Source organism: Rattus norvegicus, chromosome 1, assembly GCF_036323735.1.
Source record: "Rattus norvegicus strain BN/NHsdMcwi chromosome 1, GRCr8, whole genome shotgun sequence".
Lineage (NCBI taxonomy): Eukaryota > Metazoa > Chordata > Mammalia > Rodentia > Muridae > Rattus > Rattus norvegicus.
The window spans coordinates 103,508,007-103,527,252 of NC_086019.1; the positions used below are offsets into that span (position 1 = coordinate 103,508,007).

The 19,246-nt window shown below is 50.4% G+C and overlaps 1 protein-coding gene across 2 annotated transcripts; it reads right to left on the minus strand.

The window, feature by feature from the left end:
* Positions 1-6,632: 6,632 nt before the first annotated feature.
* On the minus strand, positions 6,633-10,670 carry Klk1c12 (kallikrein 1-related peptidase C12). 2 transcript variants are annotated; one of them, NM_001005382.2, is made up of 5 exons: positions 10,625-10,670; positions 8,587-8,740; positions 7,384-7,670; positions 7,151-7,287; positions 6,633-6,788 (listed from the first exon to the last, which is right to left on the minus strand). In NM_001005382.2, exons 1-5 carry the CDS (start codon positions 10,668-10,670, stop codon positions 6,633-6,635), a joined length of 780 nt encoding a protein of 259 aa, NP_001005382.2. The 2 variants fall into 2 exon arrangements, with proteins under 2 accessions (NP_001005382.2, XP_017444409.1); XM_017588920.2 differs by having other exon boundaries at positions 7,384-7,679.
* Positions 10,671-19,246: the final 8,576 nt, after the last annotated feature.

Genomic DNA, 19,246 nt, shown 5'->3' on the forward strand with positions numbered 1-19,246 from the left:
TATAAGATCTAGGACTCCTGGTTGTACATATAGTTCAGTAAGTAGAGAGCTTGCTGGGCAACTATGAGGACCTACCCATGTTTGAGCCCCAAAATTACACATAAGAAAAAAGAAAGAAAAGGCAAAGCCAGGTGTAGTGGTGCATGATTGCAACCCTGGCCCCGACTATTACATCATGTTGGGGACATTGGGCAGGTAGGAAACATGATTCCCTGGAGCTCATAGCCATCCAGCCTTGCCCCTTCGAGGGATTTAGTCTCTGCTGTCTGGATATCTAACATAACTTGACTGCCCTCCAGCCTCCCAGCATCTCTGGAAACCCTGTGTGCACTCTCCTGATTCTTCCCATCTCTTTCTGCTGCCCCTGCCTCCACGTCACATGTGGCTTATAAGCAAGCATCCACTGTCACGTTGCTGGCTAGTTTATTGTCAACTTGACACTGGCTAGACTCAACTGAGGAGAGAGCCTCAATCAAGAATATACCTCCATCAGACTGGCCTTTTGGAAAATCTGTTGGGCAGTTTCTTGATTACTGATTAATGTGAGAGGATCCAGCTCACTGTGAGTGGTGAACACCTTGGGCAGGTGGTCCTGGGGTATATAAAACAGCAGGCTGAGCAAGCCATGGGGAAGAGGAAAGTAGGCAGCAAACACCCTGACCCCCATGACACTCCAAGACCAGAGACTAACTCTAACACCTCTGAATACTAAAGTATTTTTATATTATCTGTGTGAATATATGTTCACTTATATTTGCATGTCTATTCAGGCATGGAGGCCAGGGGAGGCCAGGATGTACATCACTCTCAGTGTCCACCTTACTCTCTTGAGACAAGGTCTCTCTGACTCAGGAACTCAGCTAGTGGTCAGCAAGCCCCAGCAACCATCCTGTCCCCACAACTCACATCAACAGGGGCTTCGTGTGTGTGTGTGTGTGTGTATGTGTGTGTGTGTGTGTGTGTGTGTGTGTGTGTGTGTGTGTGTGTGTGTTTGGGTGACAGGGCTCATTTAGAAAGGGGTGTGTGGTCGAGTTCTTAGGATTGGAACTCAGATCTTCCTGCTTGCGTCCCCAGCACTTTCCTCACAGCCCGAGTCCAGGCTCTAATGAAGCTGAAACGGTCTCAGCACTCAGAACCTCTGACTCCACCCTCACACGTGCAGATGTGCACTCCCTTGTCGCAGGGCTGCTCCTCATGGCTCACAGATGCTCCTGTCCAGCACCCTCCCATCAGGAGAAGGACCCTCCATGACTGAGCCTGTAGCATGTGAGAGTGCAGCTCCTGTGGAGGATGTGGGGTTCACTGAGTTCCCTAAGCACCCTCCGTTTCCATGCATTCTCCACAGATGGCCATATTCTCTCAGGCCAAGAGAGAATACCAAATGACAGAAACCCCGTGAGTTCTCAGTACATCACAAAGACCTGGAGCTCATATTTGGTTGGATTGAAATTTGCATTGATGTATCACAGGAGAATCAGAGCGAAAGCCTGGCCACTGACCGGGTGAACTCTCCCCAGCTGTGCCCTAGTCCTCCATTCTCCCCAGTACCCATCCCCTGCCCTCAACCCACTCAGTATTTGAACTGTTCAGAGGAACGCAAACTAGCACATCCTGATGCTCAAATGGACCCCACACTTGTCACCTGAGTCCCTCTCAGTTAGGACTGCAGAGGAGTCCCCGCCCCCAACTCCACTCTGACACATAAGTTCCTGTGAGCCAAGCGCCCTGACTAGTCCTTGTTCTAGACATGGCTGAGATCCTTGGTTATCAGCACAGTTCAACATCTCTCAGAGACCTGGAAGGCCAGTGGAAGGAGACGATGCCTCTAAAGGCAGGCCTTTCCTGATACTACCCAGTAGCCATCACTGAAAGCCTGGCCTCCTCAGCTCCCTTTCAACCAGCTTCCCTTGCCTCACAGGATGCTCGTCTGACCCAGGTTCCAGGGAGCATCTCACAGGCTGTCCCTAGAAATGGACACAAGTGAGCTCACAGTGTGACCCTGGCCTGGGAACTGGGTGAAGGTCATGGCATGGCAGATCATGGCAGTAGATCTCAGAGCCTGGTTTCTGGGTGAGGTGGGATAAACCCCCAAACCCCTTTTCACGTGGATCACTGTTCTATCTTTGGAGCACCCATGCAGAGTCATGGAAAGAAGAAGAGACCATGGAAGGGCAGAACCTGTTTCTCCATCTCTTTGGAAACCTGGAGGTCCCATGCTCTTCCCTGACAACCTGGACCAATTGTCCCTGCCTCTAAGGGACATGTCGCTCCCAGACACACACAACTGGAACTCAGCCTCTTGGCTTCCAGATCTTCCTCCAAGGATATGGGACTCCTGGACAGCATGTGACATTCCCATCTCAGTATTGATGAGATGGTGTCTCTCCAGTCTGCCCCTCAGGAGTCTCAAGGGCCCAATCTACACGCTCCTGACCCAAGCCTGACCTCAGCCTCTTCCTTTTCCAGAACCCAGCCTTCCTGCCCTTCCACTCCCACCCCGAGTCCTCCACTCAGCCAAGCCCCACAGACTCTAACCCTGCCTTTCTTCTCTACTGACAGCAGGCTGCTGAAGACAGTGTGAGGACCTGGACCTGCAGCGTTGGCTGCCAAGGAGATGAGGAATGTAGCTGACAGTATTTCCTGACACACTGCTGAGGTGCCCTGCAGCTGGGAGAGGCCAGAGCAACACTGTGAGGAGACACGAGTCTGCTGTGTCTCTTCCAGCCAGGCCCTCTCTCCTGTCCCTTCCCAGGCTGCCCTTCATGGATGCTTGCCCAGCAGGCAGCCTGGGGAGATGGTGTCTCTGGAGATCAGCTTTGCTTGCTGTCCTAGCAGTGAATGTACTGTCCCTCTTGCAACCAACTTCTTTACTGCTTAGGACAGTAAATAAAAAGTCTGTGGTTGTGGACCTGTTTCAGCCTAGGCTAATAAAAATAACATGGCCACAGAAACAAAGACTGATTGTTCTTCCACAGGACCGCTATGTGTACTTAGGAATATTGTTTTTATTTTAGGGTTTGGGTGGGAGAGTTCATTCAGCATGGGTTGTTACAGAGAAGAAGAAATACTTAGCCTTTGACACCTAGCTGCTGTTGCAGGTTTCAGACTGACCCCCTGTCATTGAGCATCTAGACTATTTCAACTCTCATGGCAATGATCCCATTTGACCTGGGTGTATGCATGTGTGCAGTATAAGCTCCAAGAATGCCAGGCTAGCCCAAATCCAGGCTAACTGAGGAGATGACCAGTTGGGCTCCTCTGTGTCCTTGGCCTCTGTGCCTAAATTGTTCTGGAAACTACACTGTTCTTTGCTCTAAAGGGTGAGACAGGAAGCATGCATTCGTGCACTCGTGAGTTCATTCATGTACTCATCCAGTCATGCATTCATCATCAGTCAGCTGGAGTTTGAGATAGGTGTACTGCGTCACAGGAGGCCAGTGGGAATGGGAAGAGTTGACCTGGTGTTGGAGATGAGCTGCAGACACTTCCCCAGGGAACTGGTTGTAGATGAGAGGGTGGAATGGAAATGAGGATGAGGATGAAGGTTGGCAGTGAGAGCTTGGAGAGAAGACCCAGATCCCCAGAACGTTCTCCCTCCCCAGCTGACCTGCTCTGTTCCTGGGAGGAGGACCGAAAGTTGGTCCTAGGTGGGTCCCTATTCTTCACCTTCCTGGCAACTTTGTTGGTGTTTGGCGTGATGATGGTCGGATGGCCTATGTGTATTGTCCATTCACTGGCTTCATCTGGATTGACTGCAGGAGGCATAAGTGTGCCAACGTGGGCCAATTCACTGGTCAGTGTATACATAGACTGTGGGTCCTGATAATGGGTGCCAGAGGTGACTATGGGGTGGGCCATGTGCGCTTTCCCAGGAGTCTCTTTTGGGGGGTAGGTAAGAGCTCACAGTAGGGGCACTGTTGGTGGTGGTATGTAACTCTGTGAGTGGTAGTAGGATTACTTTAGACATTCTACATAGTCATTTTGCTAATGTGAGTGGAGGTGACGCTTTTTCTTCCTTTGGGGGGTGGGGTTGCTGTTTGCTGAGGTTTGAACCCAGAGCCTTACACTCCACAGTGGCTCTACCCCTGAGCCATGTCCTCAGAACAACCTCATCGGAGGATTCTAGGCAGGCGCTCTACCTCTGAAGTAAGCCCCAGACCCTCACTGGAGGATTCTAGACAGGTGCTGACCTATATTCCCATCCTCTGCCTAGTTTGGGACAGGGTCTCATGTAGCCCAGGCTGGCCTCCAGGCCAATGAGTAGCTGTGGCTAACCTTGAATTTCTGATCCTCCTTCCAAGGGCGGGGATCCCCTGAGTGTGCTACCACCTCAGTTCAGCACAGTGCTGAGGCTGGAGCGCAGGACTTCACACATGCTAGGCAAGCATTCCACCAATGAAGCCACAACCCCAGGCCCCCTGGACTGCTTATACTTTGTATTCTGAGACAGATAAGGTCTAGGTGTCTCTAAACTGCTCAGGCAGGCCTTGAGATGGGTCTCCTTCCCAGCTGTTGGAATGCTTAGGTTGGACTCCATAGGTGAGAGGAGAGATGGGGAAGGGATGTGAATGCGGGGAGGGGGGGAGACTGTAGTCATCCCTCTGACTCTCCTCCCCAGTTTACACTCACATGAGCAAGGGCATCATATTTCTGGCCCTGGCATTATGCCTCATCCTCCTGCCCACCATGTTCCTCTCCTTCTGACCTGCCTGCCGACGCCTGAACAAGATAGACTTCATCTTCAGTTTCCTCAGCATTGGCATTGGTAAGTGTTGGCAAGGACAGGGGTGACTGGAGATTCTCCACCCAAGCCCAGAGCTGCCTCCTACCCAGAGGTGTGGCTAGATTTCCAATTCTGCTGTTCTGAGGGAGAGGGGTGTCTCTGTGTCGTTCTAGGGGTTTCTCTGTGGCTCACACTGGCTGTGGTCTCACTCTAGTCCATGCTGGCTTTGAATATACCATTCTCTTGCCTCAGCATCATAAGTAGCTGAGATTAAAAGTCTATGCTCAGTAGTTGTGACTGATGGCTTTGTCTCCCATTTTCCTTTCCCCTCTGAGTACTGAGTGTGTATCCATTTGTCCTGTGTGTGTGTGTGTGTGTGTGTGTGTGTGTGTGTGTTTGTGTGTGTGTGGTGTGTGGGTGTATGTCCACTTGAAGAATGTCAGGGTGGTTGTATCTATTTCTCTCCTTTCGGGTTGTGGGGTGGTGTTCCCTGTCTAGCCTTCTGTCCTTCTCGGGCCCCACCCCAGTGCAGAGCTGCTAATTCTCCTCAGACTGAAGCTCTTTGCCTCCAACTGCAATAGGCTGCACCTGAAGACACGGGTATCCTACCAGCTGGCCTCCTACCTGTGCTGGTGCACCAGTGTCTTGATGCTGTGGGCCGGTGAGGGCGGGGCCTCGCAGGGAAGGGCGGGTCCTGGGCAGGACAGGGTTGGAGCCCAGAAAAAGGGGGTCAAGCCTCCAGGACCGAGTTGGGGCTTGGGGTGGGGCTCTGAGTTGAGTGACCACGGGGTCCCTTCCCACAGGGACTTTGTCCTTCCTCAACCAAGTGCGGATGTGGAGCTACAGAACGCCTTTCATGGAGCGGAGGCTCAGCTACTTCCGTTGGGCCTCAGGACACCACTCATTGCACTTGCAGCAGCTGTCCATTTCGGCCAGAAGCGTGGAGCCCGCCCAGAAGCTGTCTACTGCAAGCAGCTTTGTGAACTACCCCGGGCCTCCCCAACAGAGGGACGACGCAACTTCTCAAGACACTGATGAGTCCCCGCAGCCAAATGCCTCTACCTCGGTCCCTGGGGCTCAGTTTCCATCAGACCTCCCTTGAGGTCCCATACTTCCCCTGAGAGCAGGTAGCACCCTGGGGACACAGGTGGCAAGCCCCACTCCCTGTTCTAGGGCCCACTCCTTACTGCCTGAGTCTTGGCAGGGACCCTCCTCTGAAAGTCCTCCAATACTCTCAGGTGGGGCTATGTCCCTTTGAAAAGACACTGGTTTGTGGTCCCAAGCAGTGGGAGCAATGTGGCCCTTTTCCCAAGCCGGCCGATGCTCTGCCCCACAGGGCATGCCGCTAAGTCACCCTTCATCTTTGGTCCAGCCCTACCAGAGACATACACCCCATGGGTTCCATGGGGATACTCTGTAGCCTAGCCTTGGGGGCAGTCCATACCCTTCTGTGGACAGACCCCTTTCCAGGAAGAAAAGGTTTAATTAATATAACATCCTCGTCTCCCTCCTGGCTTCCGAGACTCAATAAAACCAGGCCGGCACTCTAAATTCTCAGCGTTCAAGTGCTTGTCATCTCTTCTGCTTCTGGTGTAGGGTCGGGCCTAGCTGGAGACGACCTTTCTGGTGTGTCTAGCTTTACTAAACTTTGTGATCTGAACATATTCTTTGCCAGAGGAGACCACTGGGAAATCCCTGACTTGGTTTGAGCCTTTTGTCTGGTTTTCTCTCAAGGCCATCCCTTTAGTCAACCGTACATGGACCCTTATCCCTTGCCGACCTGCTTTGGGAGTCCAGACCTTAGCTGGGTGGACTCCCAGCTCCAGACTCCAGAAGGCGAGAGAGAATCAGAACTTGAACATGTGTGCTGCATGGTGGGTTTTATTGAGACCAGGGCACAGTATGACACTCAGGAGTTTTCCTTCATAACTTCTTTTATCCAGGAGGTGAACTTAATAAGTTTGGTGTAGATAGCTGGCCTATTGGTTTCGCCACATGGGACAGAGCTCCAGGACGTGATGCCTTGAAGCACACCATCACAGAGGAGGGGGCCTCCTGAGTCACCCTGAAAGAAGGAGAGGGACAGGAATAAGAAGGAGTTGGCAGTTGGGTTCTACTTGAAAACCTGGAACTGACTTCAGGGGGAAGACACAGGGAGACTCTAAGAGGCAGCTCTGGCCAGTAGGGAAGGGAACCCAGCTCTTGGGAGGCCATCTCTTCAGGGGAGTAAAGGGTGGACAGGCCAGTCCCTGAATCCAAGTCAAAAGGAGGAATAGTACCAGCTGCAGGGTCCTCCCCTCCCAACTCACATCACTTCCATAAGGAAGGAAGTGAAGCATCTGCTTAGACAGGGTGTGGAAGTGGGAATCGAGAATCTCAATTCCCTCTCTCATCCCTTCACCTCTCTGCAGGGAGGGGCTGTCTCACATTGCAAGTGTCTTTGCCTCCTTCCAACTCTCCTGCACACAGCATGACATCTGTCACCATCTGTGTGTGGGCTTTGATGCACTTCTCATTAGAGAGAATATTGATGTTCACACACTGGAGATCATCAGGGAATTCCCCTGTGGACCAGGAGACAAGAGGGTGGTGAGCAGACCCCAGCCAGGTCCTTTCTGCCTCCCCCTCACACCCAGCTGTGTTTCCTAGATTAGACTTACACTCAAGGGGTTTGGTACTGCTCCAACCTGAGGCAAGGCAGGTGCTCCCCACCTTGGGCTCCTCAGTGGGCAGATCGATGACCTTCACCCCATCTGTGATGTCCGCAGGCTCACTGAGGTGCAGCAGCATCAGGTCATTGCTGTGGTCATCCCCAGGAAATAGGGTGTGGTTCTTCATGAAGAATGGGTTGTAGTCAGGGTGAGGGAAGCTTTGGTTGACAAACCGGTACTGTGCAAAGGGTTCATCTTTAAATAGGTTGTTTCGGCCCAGCAAAACATGGTAATTGCTGAGGGCAGTGAAGGAGATGGATTGAATGAGAAGAGGCAACCAGGGAGATTGGGCAGAGTACAGGGAAAGGGGGTGGGGAGGGAGGGAGGAAAGAAGAGAGTCAGACAGAAACTCACACACACACACACACACACACACACACACACATGCACACAGAAAGTCTCATACACACACAGAGACAGTCACACACACACATACAAACACATTTAGAGACAGAGAGACAGATACAAAAGACAAGGGAAGAGGGGACAGGGAGGAGGAGGAGGACTTGAGAGCTGTTCAGGTGCAGATGGAACTGGGCTGAACTTCTCCAGTGGGGAAGGCCTGGCCCACAGCCCAAGTCTGAGCTCCCCTTCCCTAACTCCCCTACCCCACTGCCAGCATCCTGCTCTCCCTCTGTACTCAGTTACCTCACCCAGATCCAGCTCTGACCAGCCCTTCCCTGTGTCCTGTGAATGGACAGAAGATCCTAAAGGCCAAACTTCTCTGATGAGAGTGAGGACTTCTCTCACACCCTACATTCAGGGACACCCTACATTCAGGGACATGACTTTGTATCCTAGTGTCCTTTAGGCCTGTTCTCCAGTATTGTCAGTAGTAATAAAAGAGAACACATGAGACCCAGACCCAGACTGAGATGGACCAAGACCGGGGGAGGAGACACAGAGTGACAGATGGCCACAGAGACATTCAGATGTGAATGAAGGCAGGAGACATATGAACAACAAGGCAGAAAAGAAAGAACCAGAACATGAACACAAGCCTGGAGAGAGGAGCAAAGAGACCCAGGAGGTCATGGATAGGCCAGGGGTCCAGCCCCGCTGGACCTCTTTAGACTTTGAGCCCGTCCCACTCTCCTGCCATTCAGTACCACAGCCTGTCCTGGAGTCATTCCTGTCCCCTCCCTTACTCACTGGCTATAGCAGTGGGCAGCCGTGATCACCCAGCTGGGGTCTATCAGGACACCCCCGCAGAGGTATCTGTTGATGACAGCCACTTGCCAGGGTTGGGAATTCTTCTCACATTTATATCCTCCAACAACCCGAGACTGGCCAGGAGGTGCAGCATCTGTAAGGAGCAAACGGGGGTGGGGGTATGGTTGGAACAGATACGTGTATGGTTGTAGTGTTGGGGGACACAGTTAGACAGGGCTGGGACATGGCCAGAGGATGTGGGGAAGGGACTCAAGTATGGCTGATCCTCTGTAGGGAGATCAATGCTGTGGGGACAGAGATAACTCCTGAAGCAGAAATCACATTACAGGATGGCAGGCAATGGGGGGAGGGGGTTCCAGTCTATTCTTAGTCCAATGAGAGTGAAATCAGAGGCCAAGAGGCTTTGGCATTTAAAGACTCCAAGGCTTGAAAAGACATCAGGGCCTTGGTTGGATTTTGGGAATTCTGGAAAGGGTGAGGCCCCTGAAAACTAGATTTGAGGGAATAAATGAATCCAGAAACGGGAGCTTGGGGATGACTTGGGGTTTTCTGGATTGGGCATGAAGTGACCAGCTGGGATGGGAGAGAATGAGGGGTTTCCAGATCAAAGGGGCAGGGTCGAGGCTTGGGTGTGGGCTCCTGTTAGGGTCTGTGGTGGAGATGATACCTAAGAGAGTGGGGCTCCCTAAGAACATAGTTTGAGTCTGGACAAGCAGTGGGAGAAGGAGACTCTGGGGGATGTGAGGGAACAGTCCTGCTTCCTACGGAGTGGGCAGGGGCAAATGGTCAGGGTGTTGGTGAGGTTCAGGGTTCTCTTGGACGCAGCCTCAAGACAGCACAGGGGTGGAAAAGGAGTCAAAGCAAGTCAGACCACTGTGAGGCAAAGAGGCGGACCCAGTTGGTGTGGGGTGCTAGTGTTAGGTGTTGGGGTCTTGGGATGTCCTGCAGAGAATGGGAACTAGAGCTGTGCAGTGGGGTTCCAGAGAGACAGGACAGGAGCTGGTGGGGCTAGAAAGAACAAGAGGCCTGTGGATGAGAGTGGGCAGCACGGGAGGGAAGAGGGGGCCAAAGCACTGTGTTTGGATACAGGGAAGCTTGACAATCATTTATCTGTAATCCCAGCACAGAGAAGGCTGAGGCAGGAGGATTGTCATGGGCCAGTGACACTAGCTCAGCGCTTATTCCCAAGAGCTGTGCAGAGATGGTTTGGTTGCTACAGTATTAGGGCCTGAGCTGAACTCCCCAGAACCCAGGTAAGAGGTCAGGTGTGGCAGTGTGCACCTGTAACACCAGAATTGGAAGCAGTAGGAGTCCCCTGATGTCTTCCAGACAGCCATTTAGCCTAAAGGGAAACTCCCCATTCAGTGAGACCCTATCCAAGTGATCATTGAAGATACTTGATGTCCAAGACTGGCTTCTGCAACCTGACTACTCCTGCCAAAACCAGACTTAACCAAAAAGCCATCTAGAAGGGACATAGGCTGATCCTCCACACCAGAAAGGGTTGGGGAACTCATCTGATGTCACAAGCCAATTTGGGAAGTGAAACTGTTGATAGAAACTGAACAACTTGAGAAGATGGGGGACCAGTTGTCAGGATGTGGAGAGCACAGCTGAAGGCTGACAGCTGCTGGACAGCCAAGGGCTCTAGTTTGGGATTTGGGCAAGCTCCTGACTTAGGGGTTGGAATCTTAGGCTCTAGGGAAAACAACAAAATAGAGGGAAACCGAGGTCCTAAGATTCATCAGGGGTTGGAAAGATTCTTTGGAAAGACTGGAGAAGCTCAGACATGATCAGGTGGCTAAGGAAGAGGAGAAAGTTCTGGAAAATGGGGGGGCAGGGGCCTGGCATGGGAGAGAGGACTATGAGGGACTTGGCAGTGTGCAGGGGCAGAGAGGGAGGAGCAGGTGGAGCTTTAGAATGTTGGTGGGGCCAGGGGAGAGGGGAAAGGGATGTCCAAGGCCAAAAGCAGCATGAGAGTCAGGGCTCTGACCATGCCTGCTTACCCCCGTCTCACCAATTCGTCCCACGGACAGGAAGAGGAACAGGATCTGGAGCCACATGGTATCAGGTGTCCAGGAGAAGCAGGTGGTGATCTTGGACCTGTATAGTGTCCTTGGGGAGCCTTTAAAAACTCCTCATTCTCCCCCCAGCCCCACCCCTGCCCTGTTGGCACCCAGATGCTGCCCAATGCCCTGCCCTTGCTGACGGAGGTGGATTCCATGCTCTTACCCTCATATCTGGGGGAGGGGAGGGCCCTGTTGAATCTGCTCTCCAGTAGGCCCTAGGTCACCCTGGATACATTCCCAGGGCTGAGATTGGGTGGGGAAGGGCCTGCTGCTCCTGGACCTGTTCATGTTCTGGGGACCAAAGCCAGATGGCAAGATCAGGGGTGATAGTGAAGGGGTATGATAGGTGTGTGGAGGAGCATGTGACCCCCAAAACACAGCTGTAAGGAAGGTCCTGCACCTCAAGGCCAAGATGATCCTCAGAAATCAGCACTTCAAAAAAGTTCTTTGGACCAGTGACAGTCAAGAAGTCTGCAAGCTCCCCACAGACGTGCGTCTTTTATTTATTTATTTACTTATTTACTTATTTATTTATTTATTTGTTTATTTATTTGTTTATTTATTTATTTATGAATGCCAAAAATCTTGCCTTCTTTGACTCTGGATTCTGGATCACTGATTTTATTGTTCCTATTAGAAGTTTGGGAGCTGGGTATAATGATGAACACCTTTAATCCTAGCACTTTGAAGACTGAGGCAGGAGGATCTCTGTGATTTTAGGCCCTAATAATCTGTGATGTAGACCAACCTGGTCTACATAGTGAATTCCAGGACAGCCAGCATTATATATAGAGCTGTCTCAAAACAAAGCAATAAAATAAGATAAATAGAAGTTATGGTGCACATTACCACGGCCTGACCGTTCTTTAGCTAGAATATGAGAATTTGGGTTATTCCTGGGGAGTGTCACATGCCCTGAACAGTGTTGTAGTCAATGACTTTCTCTTGTTTCCTAGGTAAGGGTACTCAAGGTCCCATCCTTCAAAAGCCAAAAGATCTGCACTAACTGCCTACCTTGTGGAAGATTTTGCCCACAGGGCCTGCATGGTGGTCACACCTGTTACCTCAGCACTTGGGAAGTGGAGGCAGGAGGATCAGAAGTTCAAGGTCAGCTCAGCTACAGAACAAGTTCTAGGTCAGGCTACATGAGACCTTGTCTTCCAAAAGAAGTGTGTGTGGGGATGAGTAGGATTGGGATGCAGGCCAAGTGGTGGACTCATTGCCTAGAATGCACGAGGCCCTGGGTTTGAACCACAGTGGTGTGTAAAACCAGGTGAGGTGGTGCATGCTTGTAGAACCAGCATGTGTGATGTGGAGGCAGGAGGATCAGAAGTTCAAGGTCATCCTTGACTGACAGGAGGGAATAAATATATAAGTAAATATTTTGAGGTTGGCCAGATGGCTCAGTGGGTAAGGTGTCTGCTACCAAGCCTGACGTCCTTTAAATTCAATCCTGAGTGGTAGAAGGAAGCCAACTCTTGAAATATGTCCTGTGACAGCCACTCTCACCCACACAATAAAGGCCTGCAATAAAAACAATGTTATCTAAAATCTGTTGATTTCAATGATCAATATCAAAGGTTTCAACATTCAGTGATCCTAAGAATCACAGGTTGGGGTCTCTGAAGAGAATCAGAAACTGGACTCCTGTATCCTTGATGGTAAAGCCACAGGCTTCAACCCTGAGACCTGGATGCAATCAGCAAGGCAGCTCACCATGTCCAAGCCTGTATTGTGTGTCACCAACGCAGACAAGGCAAAGAGAACATTTCCCTTATTGGCTTGGCCACCGGGAATCCTAGAACTAATGATGAATCTTGGAAATCTAGATTTAGGTCCTCTTACTGGGGTACACAGCTCATGAGTGTGGACAAAGTGCCAGACACAGTTCTGATTGGCTAAGAAGCACAGCTCATTTAATCCTCACAGACACCCTAGGAGACATGTGTTGTGGTCACTTAGGTCACAGATGGGAAAACCAAGGATGAGCGAGGTCACACCCCTGATCCGTGATTCCACATTTAATTCAAAAGAGCAAAGCCATACCTGAAGCCGTGTACCATCTCCCAAGGAAGGGGTCTTTGGGTAACATGCAACAGGAGACTTTGTATCCTAGTCCTCCACACATTTCCCATTATGCCCTATAGGGTTTTGGCTTAGTGCTGCTTATATTCATTGCAAAATTCTGTACCCCAAGACCTGGTTGATTCAAGACCAGTAGATCCTCATGTACCAACTTTTGTTGTACAAACCTTGTTCCCAAGTTATCCTTGGTTGGTTAATAAAGATGCCTACCACCTATAGGCAGAAGCGAGATAGGCAGGCTTAGCAGATTTTAGGCTTGGGGTCTCAGACAGGGACCACAAGAAGAAAAGGATATGGGAGAAGGAAGAAGTAGTCATTGGGTAGGTGGTTCATGAGCGCATGTTCATGACGGCCAGCCCCTTGCAGTAGGAGCGGCCCAGGTGGAACATGGAGAGTCACATCTCAGGGTTATTGAGAGGGAAGTAGACAAAAGAGCATAGAGGGCTGATGTCTGCCCAGTGTAGTGCTTTAAGGCTTACTGAAATTATAAAGGTTTTGAGTCTTTTATTTGGGAACTAAATGGCCTAAGGTGATGTAGAAACCCCCAAATATTATTTACCACAATACCCCTAATGAAAGAACGTCACACCCTTACAGAGAAAATTGGATCAGCACTATTTTCTTTTTCTTTTTTAACAGAAGGTTTCTCTGTGTAGCCCTGGCTATCCTGGAACACACTTTGTAGTCCAGGCTGGCCTCAAAATCAGAGATCCACCTGCCACTGATTCTTGAGTGCTGGGATCAAAGATCCACCCTACCACCCTACCAACTCTGTTTTCTTCATGCTAAGCAGATGACATCAGGAGGGGAGTGACCCTGGATAACAGTGTATGCTGATATGCAGAGGGGCTCAGCTTTCTCAGGTAGGAATGAGGCAGATTCTTAGTCAGTGTCCCAGGTGGTCCTTGAGGGACATAGATGGTGGGCCAATGAGTCAGTTTCTTCTCATATTTTTCCAGATCCACTCCATGTAGCTGCAGACTTTTGTGTGGACTCCAGGCTTGGTGGTAGTATGACAGGGGACATCACCCCAGGATACAATGCCCTTCGGGGCACCCCCACAGATCAAGGGTCCTCCAGAGTCACCCTGTGTACATGGGGAGGGGTTTTCCTCAATATTTCATTCCATGTAGTGAGAGGATGCACACCTGCTCCTCCTGTCTCAACCTCCTGAGTGCTGGGGCGACAGGTGTGCGCCGCCCTGCCTGTTGTCTGTGGTGCTGGAGATGGAGGCCAGGTAACTCTACCAACCAACCCACTCTTGCCCTTACTCTAACTAACCACGACTTTTCATCAATGAAATCTTGAGCCAACTCAGCCCAGGAACTCAAACATTAGCCCAAACCAATCCAAGCCTCCTCTGATTCAACACATCCCAAGAGAACTCAGTCCCCCATGTTCAGTACCCAGCCCCACTTGGTTCAAATCAGATGCCCTCCAAAATCTAAATATTGTCCTCATTGAAAGCCAAACTAAAGCTGTGCTCTTTAAAAACAACCCAACACTGATCATTGCTTATTTTTCACCTATGACATCCAATGCCAACCACAATATCTCCCCATCCTGAGTCAAAATAAACTCCCTGCCTCCATGCCTTCCCAGACCACAAAATCTATTCCATGCCCACATCTCTATCCCACTTTCAACCTCACCATGATTCTACCTGATCCTGGAACTTCATCCATGGCTAAACACAGCATTGTCCCTGTCCCAAAGCAAAGAAAAATCAAGGAACCATACTTGTCTTATTCTGTCTGAATTCAGCTTCCAACTTGGCACAGCCTAGGATCCTCTGAGGCATCTCAATTGAGAGTTTGCCCAAGCATGTCTGTGGGAAGTTGACTTGATTGCTGGTCAAATGTCAGAGGATCCAGCCCACTGTGGGCACCATCCCTAGGCAAATTTGCCTTGGCTGTGTAAGAAATTGAGAGATGTCTCACTGATTAAGAGCACTGGGTGTTCTTGTCTAGGAACCAGGTTTGGTTCCCAGCACCCACCAGGTGGTTCAGACCATCTGTAATTTCAACAACAAGGCCATTTTCTGACCTTCATGTGTACTACACACACTTGTGATGCACAGACAGACAAACATGCAGGGGAAGCACTCATTAACATTAGAGAGAGAGGGAGAGAGAGAGGAAGGAGAGACAGAGAGACAGAGACAGAGACAGGGAGAGTCAGAGAGAGAGACAGGGAGAGACAGAGAGACAGAGCGAGACAGAGACAGAGAGACAGATGTGGGGCTAGCTGAACAGGAGTCAGTGCGAAAGCCAGCGATGGTTTCTGCTGTGGTTCACCCTTGATTTCCTGCCCTGACTTCCCTCAATGTCAAAGTATAAGGTGCAACCTAAATATATTCCTTCCTCTCCAAGATGCTTTTGGCCAGTGTATTTTATCACAGCAACAGCGAATCAAGCTAGGATACATCCCATTCTTTCCTTTTACCTAGTAGTCTGTGCCACCGACCTCAACAAAGTCACACACAATGGTGGGCAGCAGGCAACTTGGGTAGTCCTTGTTGCAAGATGCCTCAGAGATAATAATGATGGTGGCACAATGCAATGTATCAGGGATTCTCACTGAGGAGAACAGATGGCTTGGAGTACATTCAGTCCCTTTGTTCCTTGTGAGAGTGCTGATGTGGCAGTTGAGGCGCTTAACAGAGGAAAGGTGAGTTTGCCTTGTGGAGGAGGACACTGGCTGAACAGCTGGGCATTGAGCTGCACCCAGCCGGTCCCAGCTGGAGGAGGGTGGAGGCTCTGGCTGGGTGCAGCACACAGCTGAGGCAGAGCCCAGGGAGAGCCCAAGGGGAGGCTTGGGCAACATGGGGGAGGGCTGAGAGCCCTGGGCAGAGGTCATGTGTGGAACAGGAGGATTGTTAATGGACACCCCTCCAGATTTCTGCAGGGCAGAAAGCATCAGGTTACATTGAAAATTTCCACAAGATGTGTGACAGAGGTTGGTCTGTGTTTGTCCTGTCACCCAGGGTGACCTTGGTTTAGTTGCCATCCCTGATTCCAACCTGCTCCTTAGTAAAGAAATGCAATAGTGGTCGTTCTTCCACAGTGTGGGTCCCCATTATTTAGGCCTGAGAGCAGGTACCATTTGTGTCATCTCAAAAGTTCGAAACCTATCTTGGAGGACAGGTTTTCTCACTAATCATGGAGCTTAGAGACTGGCTAGACTGGATAGCCAGGAAGCCCCAGGGATCCCCCTGACTCCACCTCTCAGTTCTGGAGTTTATAGGCATGCAGCTGGGCTTTCCCTGTGGGTATTGGGGATCTAAACTCACACAGCCATGCTTACAAAGCAAATGCTTACACAGTAAGTGCTGTATCCACTGGGCTTGCCCCAAGCCCTCTGCCTCACATGGTCGATGTGTGGGAATAACTGTGCCTGGAGTGTCTGAATTGTCCCATCATGCTCACACACCTCAAAGAGAACCACACTGGATTCTTAGGGAGGTTACTTGCCTCCTTCCTAGGGTTGGGAAACTAGACTTGCAGTGTTGGGGAACTGCAAGCTGCAGGATTCAAACCTATGTCCTGAGCTCTTGGTGTCTCAACCATCCAGATTGCTTGTCCCATATGTCATCTACACGATGTGACTGGGACATCACCATGACTGTCATAGTTATAAAGCTCTCAAGATCCAGAGAGGTAGAAGAGTTTCCCCAAGGTTACACAGCAAGAAAGACCATCCTGAGAACTCAGGTTTAAAGGCTCAGGAGGCCCAGAACTTCTGGTGACTCAGGATTGAGGATTCAGGGGCATTTAGCTGGTGGCTCAGATGGAAAAGGAAATAGGGGTCTGTGGGTGAAGTATAAGCTGGCAGGTTCCAGGGTGCAGATACTCTGGGGAAAGGGGCACCCTCTTTGATCAGACCAGTACCTGACTTTGATGCCCCTCACCTGCAGACACCAGCAAGATGAAAGCAAGGAGAAGCCACATTGTAGAGGAAGGTCCAGGTCTTAGAGATCTGAGGGGCATGACAAAGACTGGGGTAAGACTGGATCCATCTGTCCCCATCACCCTTCTGAAGACAGAAGTGCATCCTCTCTGTAGGACACACTTTTTCTTTTTCTTTTGTCAGTGTTTTTCTACATGTCCCAGGCTGGCCTTAAACTCATGATTGTCCAGCCTCAGCCTCCTGACTACTGAGAGGACAGTTACACAGCATGATGCTTGACTAAGATCTACTTTACTGATCTGCCTTCCATCTCCGCGGCCTCAACCTGTGTTCCCTCCTGGTCACTATCTCTGGAGGGTCCTCTGTGCCTTCCAGAATTGGCAGACCCCAGTGTTATTCAATAGCCTCTGGGTCTCTCTCTCATCCCCATTGCCCTTGATCAGGACTCCATCCAGCTCCCCCATGGGTCCTCTTTAATTTAGTACTCCTGTAGTCTACCCCATACACATATCCCTAGAGAGCTTACCTCTCTCCTTCCCTTCTTTCTTTCCTCTCTTCTGCTCTAAACGGAATAGCTGCACTGAGCCACAGACACTCCTTGTCCCTTACTGGTGGATTCTAGAAATGCCCTCTACCACCCATGCCCAACCTTCTTTTTACTATTCATTTTGGGGCAGTGTCCCACTAATTACCCAGGTTAGCCTTGAACTCTCCACCTTCATGCCTTAGGCTCTCAGGTGTTGAATGACTTTCACTATCCCATCTGCCTTTCTAGAGCAGAGATGAGCACTCCTTTCTCCTATCAAGCCTCCCATGGACTTCGGATAGCCTCTAAATAAAGTCCCATGTCCTCAGTAGTACTTAGAAAGGATGAACTTCCTCTTCCTCTTCCACCCTGCCCAGCTGGGTCTCTGTGACCTTGCCCTAGGCAGAGCCAGTGCTGGACTTCAGCCTGCAGTTTCACTCCCAGACTGCATAGCTTGTCCAAACTCTTGACCTTCTCTGTCCTCCTCTCCATCCCCAGACTCTCTGTTGTGTCTCCTCATCAGACTGAGAACTCCTTCTAAGCAGATCCCACCAAACTGACCCTAGATTCCCATATACCACCCAGTGTTCAAGTCTGGCCCATGGAGAGACCTCAGAACGTTTGGGGGAGTGAATTTGAGTCCTTCTCATCTTGCTATTTCCTCTTTCAACTCATCCTGAAAGACTATGCAAGCCTTGGAAGACCAAGACATGGTAATCCAGAGGCGATGTCATCAAGATTCTATGGCATTTGTCCTTCCCCTGCATGGTAGCAGTGACTGCAGATACTGAGATCTGGCTGCTCCCCACTCCTTTTCTTCAAGAAGGATGGAGTCAGGTCACACCCTCCTGTCCCCAGCTCTGCCCAGCGTGGGACACATTATGGAGGTGGTTCTGAACTGAATTGTCCTGCTGACGGTGTTCTTGGCTCCATGGCAACTGTTTTCAGGGACGTCCTCCCAGTTCACCCTGTCCCTTCCTACCCCATCAGCCTAGGTTCTTTCTAGAAACTTCAAGACATTCTCTTGGTTCAAATTCAGTTTGAAGTAACAGGAAAAGGACACAGAAGACCCCAAACCCATGACCCCTGATCATCCAGGGTAATATTTGCCTCCTGGACACCAAAGCATTTGTAGGGTCCCCTCTCTGCTCCACCCACTTTCCCAAGTTCTCTCTCAAAGATCTCACCCTTCCAGGTCCTCCAGTGACATCCAGGGCAGCTAAGATGCCAAAGGGGGACAGACACCGGACTAACTGCATTTATAAGCTCCTAGCCCAGCCTGGGTCTCGGGGTGGGGCTGGGTAGAGTGGAGAGAGAGGCAGTGGATGGTCAGGTTTACAGGCTGGACGCCATGGTGACTGGTGGGATGTGGGACTAGGTCCTTCTAATGAGCATTTATTAGTCTGAAGCCTTTTCTGAGTCTGCAAGGAGAAATTCCACCCAGGGGCAGATCCCTCAGAGGGAGGGGACAGGAGAGAAAGAGCAGAAACCAGAGGACAGTGTAGCACAGAGCCAGAGCTTCTGGGTAGCTGTGGACGCTGACTGTTAACGTCGTGCTTCTCAGACCCGGGAGAGACTTTTGGAGCTTTGGTTCTTTCTGTTGTTATGAGACGGGGTCTTGCTGATATGAATCTGGACTTGAGATCCGTCTGCCTCAGCCTCCCAAAGGCTGGAAAGACAGGTATCTGCACCATGCCACCCTGCATCTGGATTTATGTTAGCATATGGACTGGAATATGAACTGGAAGAGGCTTGGATCTGGTTGTCAGGACTTGAAGTATAGAGTGTGAGTTTAATTCTTTTTTTTGTTTTGTTTTTTTTGTTTGTTTTGTTTTGTTTTTGTTTTTTGTTTTTGTTTTTGTTTTTTGTTTGTTTTCAAGACTAGGTTTGTCTGTGTATCCCTGGATTCCCTGTAACTCACTCTGTAGACCAGGCTGGCCTTGGACTCAGAAATCTGCCTGCTTCTGCCTGAAAAGTGCTGGGATTAAAGGTGTGCACCACCACCATCTGGTTGACTAATTAAACTTTTATTCCTTAAAATATATTAAAT

What these genes read in the sequence shown, in the direction of transcription:
- Klk1c12 (XM_017588920.2), bottom strand. Translation starts at nt 10,670, where the DNA reads ATGTGGCTCCAGATCCTGTTCCTCTTCCTGTCCGTGGGACGAATTG. An exon ending in GCTGCCCACTGCTATAGCCA is followed by an intron (nt 7,680 to 8,586) that starts GTGAGTAAGGGA and finishes CATCTCCTTCAC; the next exon opens with TGCCCTCAGCAATTACCATG. An exon ending in CAGTACCAAACCCCTTGAGT is followed by an intron (nt 7,288 to 7,383) that starts GTAAGTCTAATC and finishes CCTGGTCCACAG; the next exon opens with GGGAATTCCCTGATGATCTC.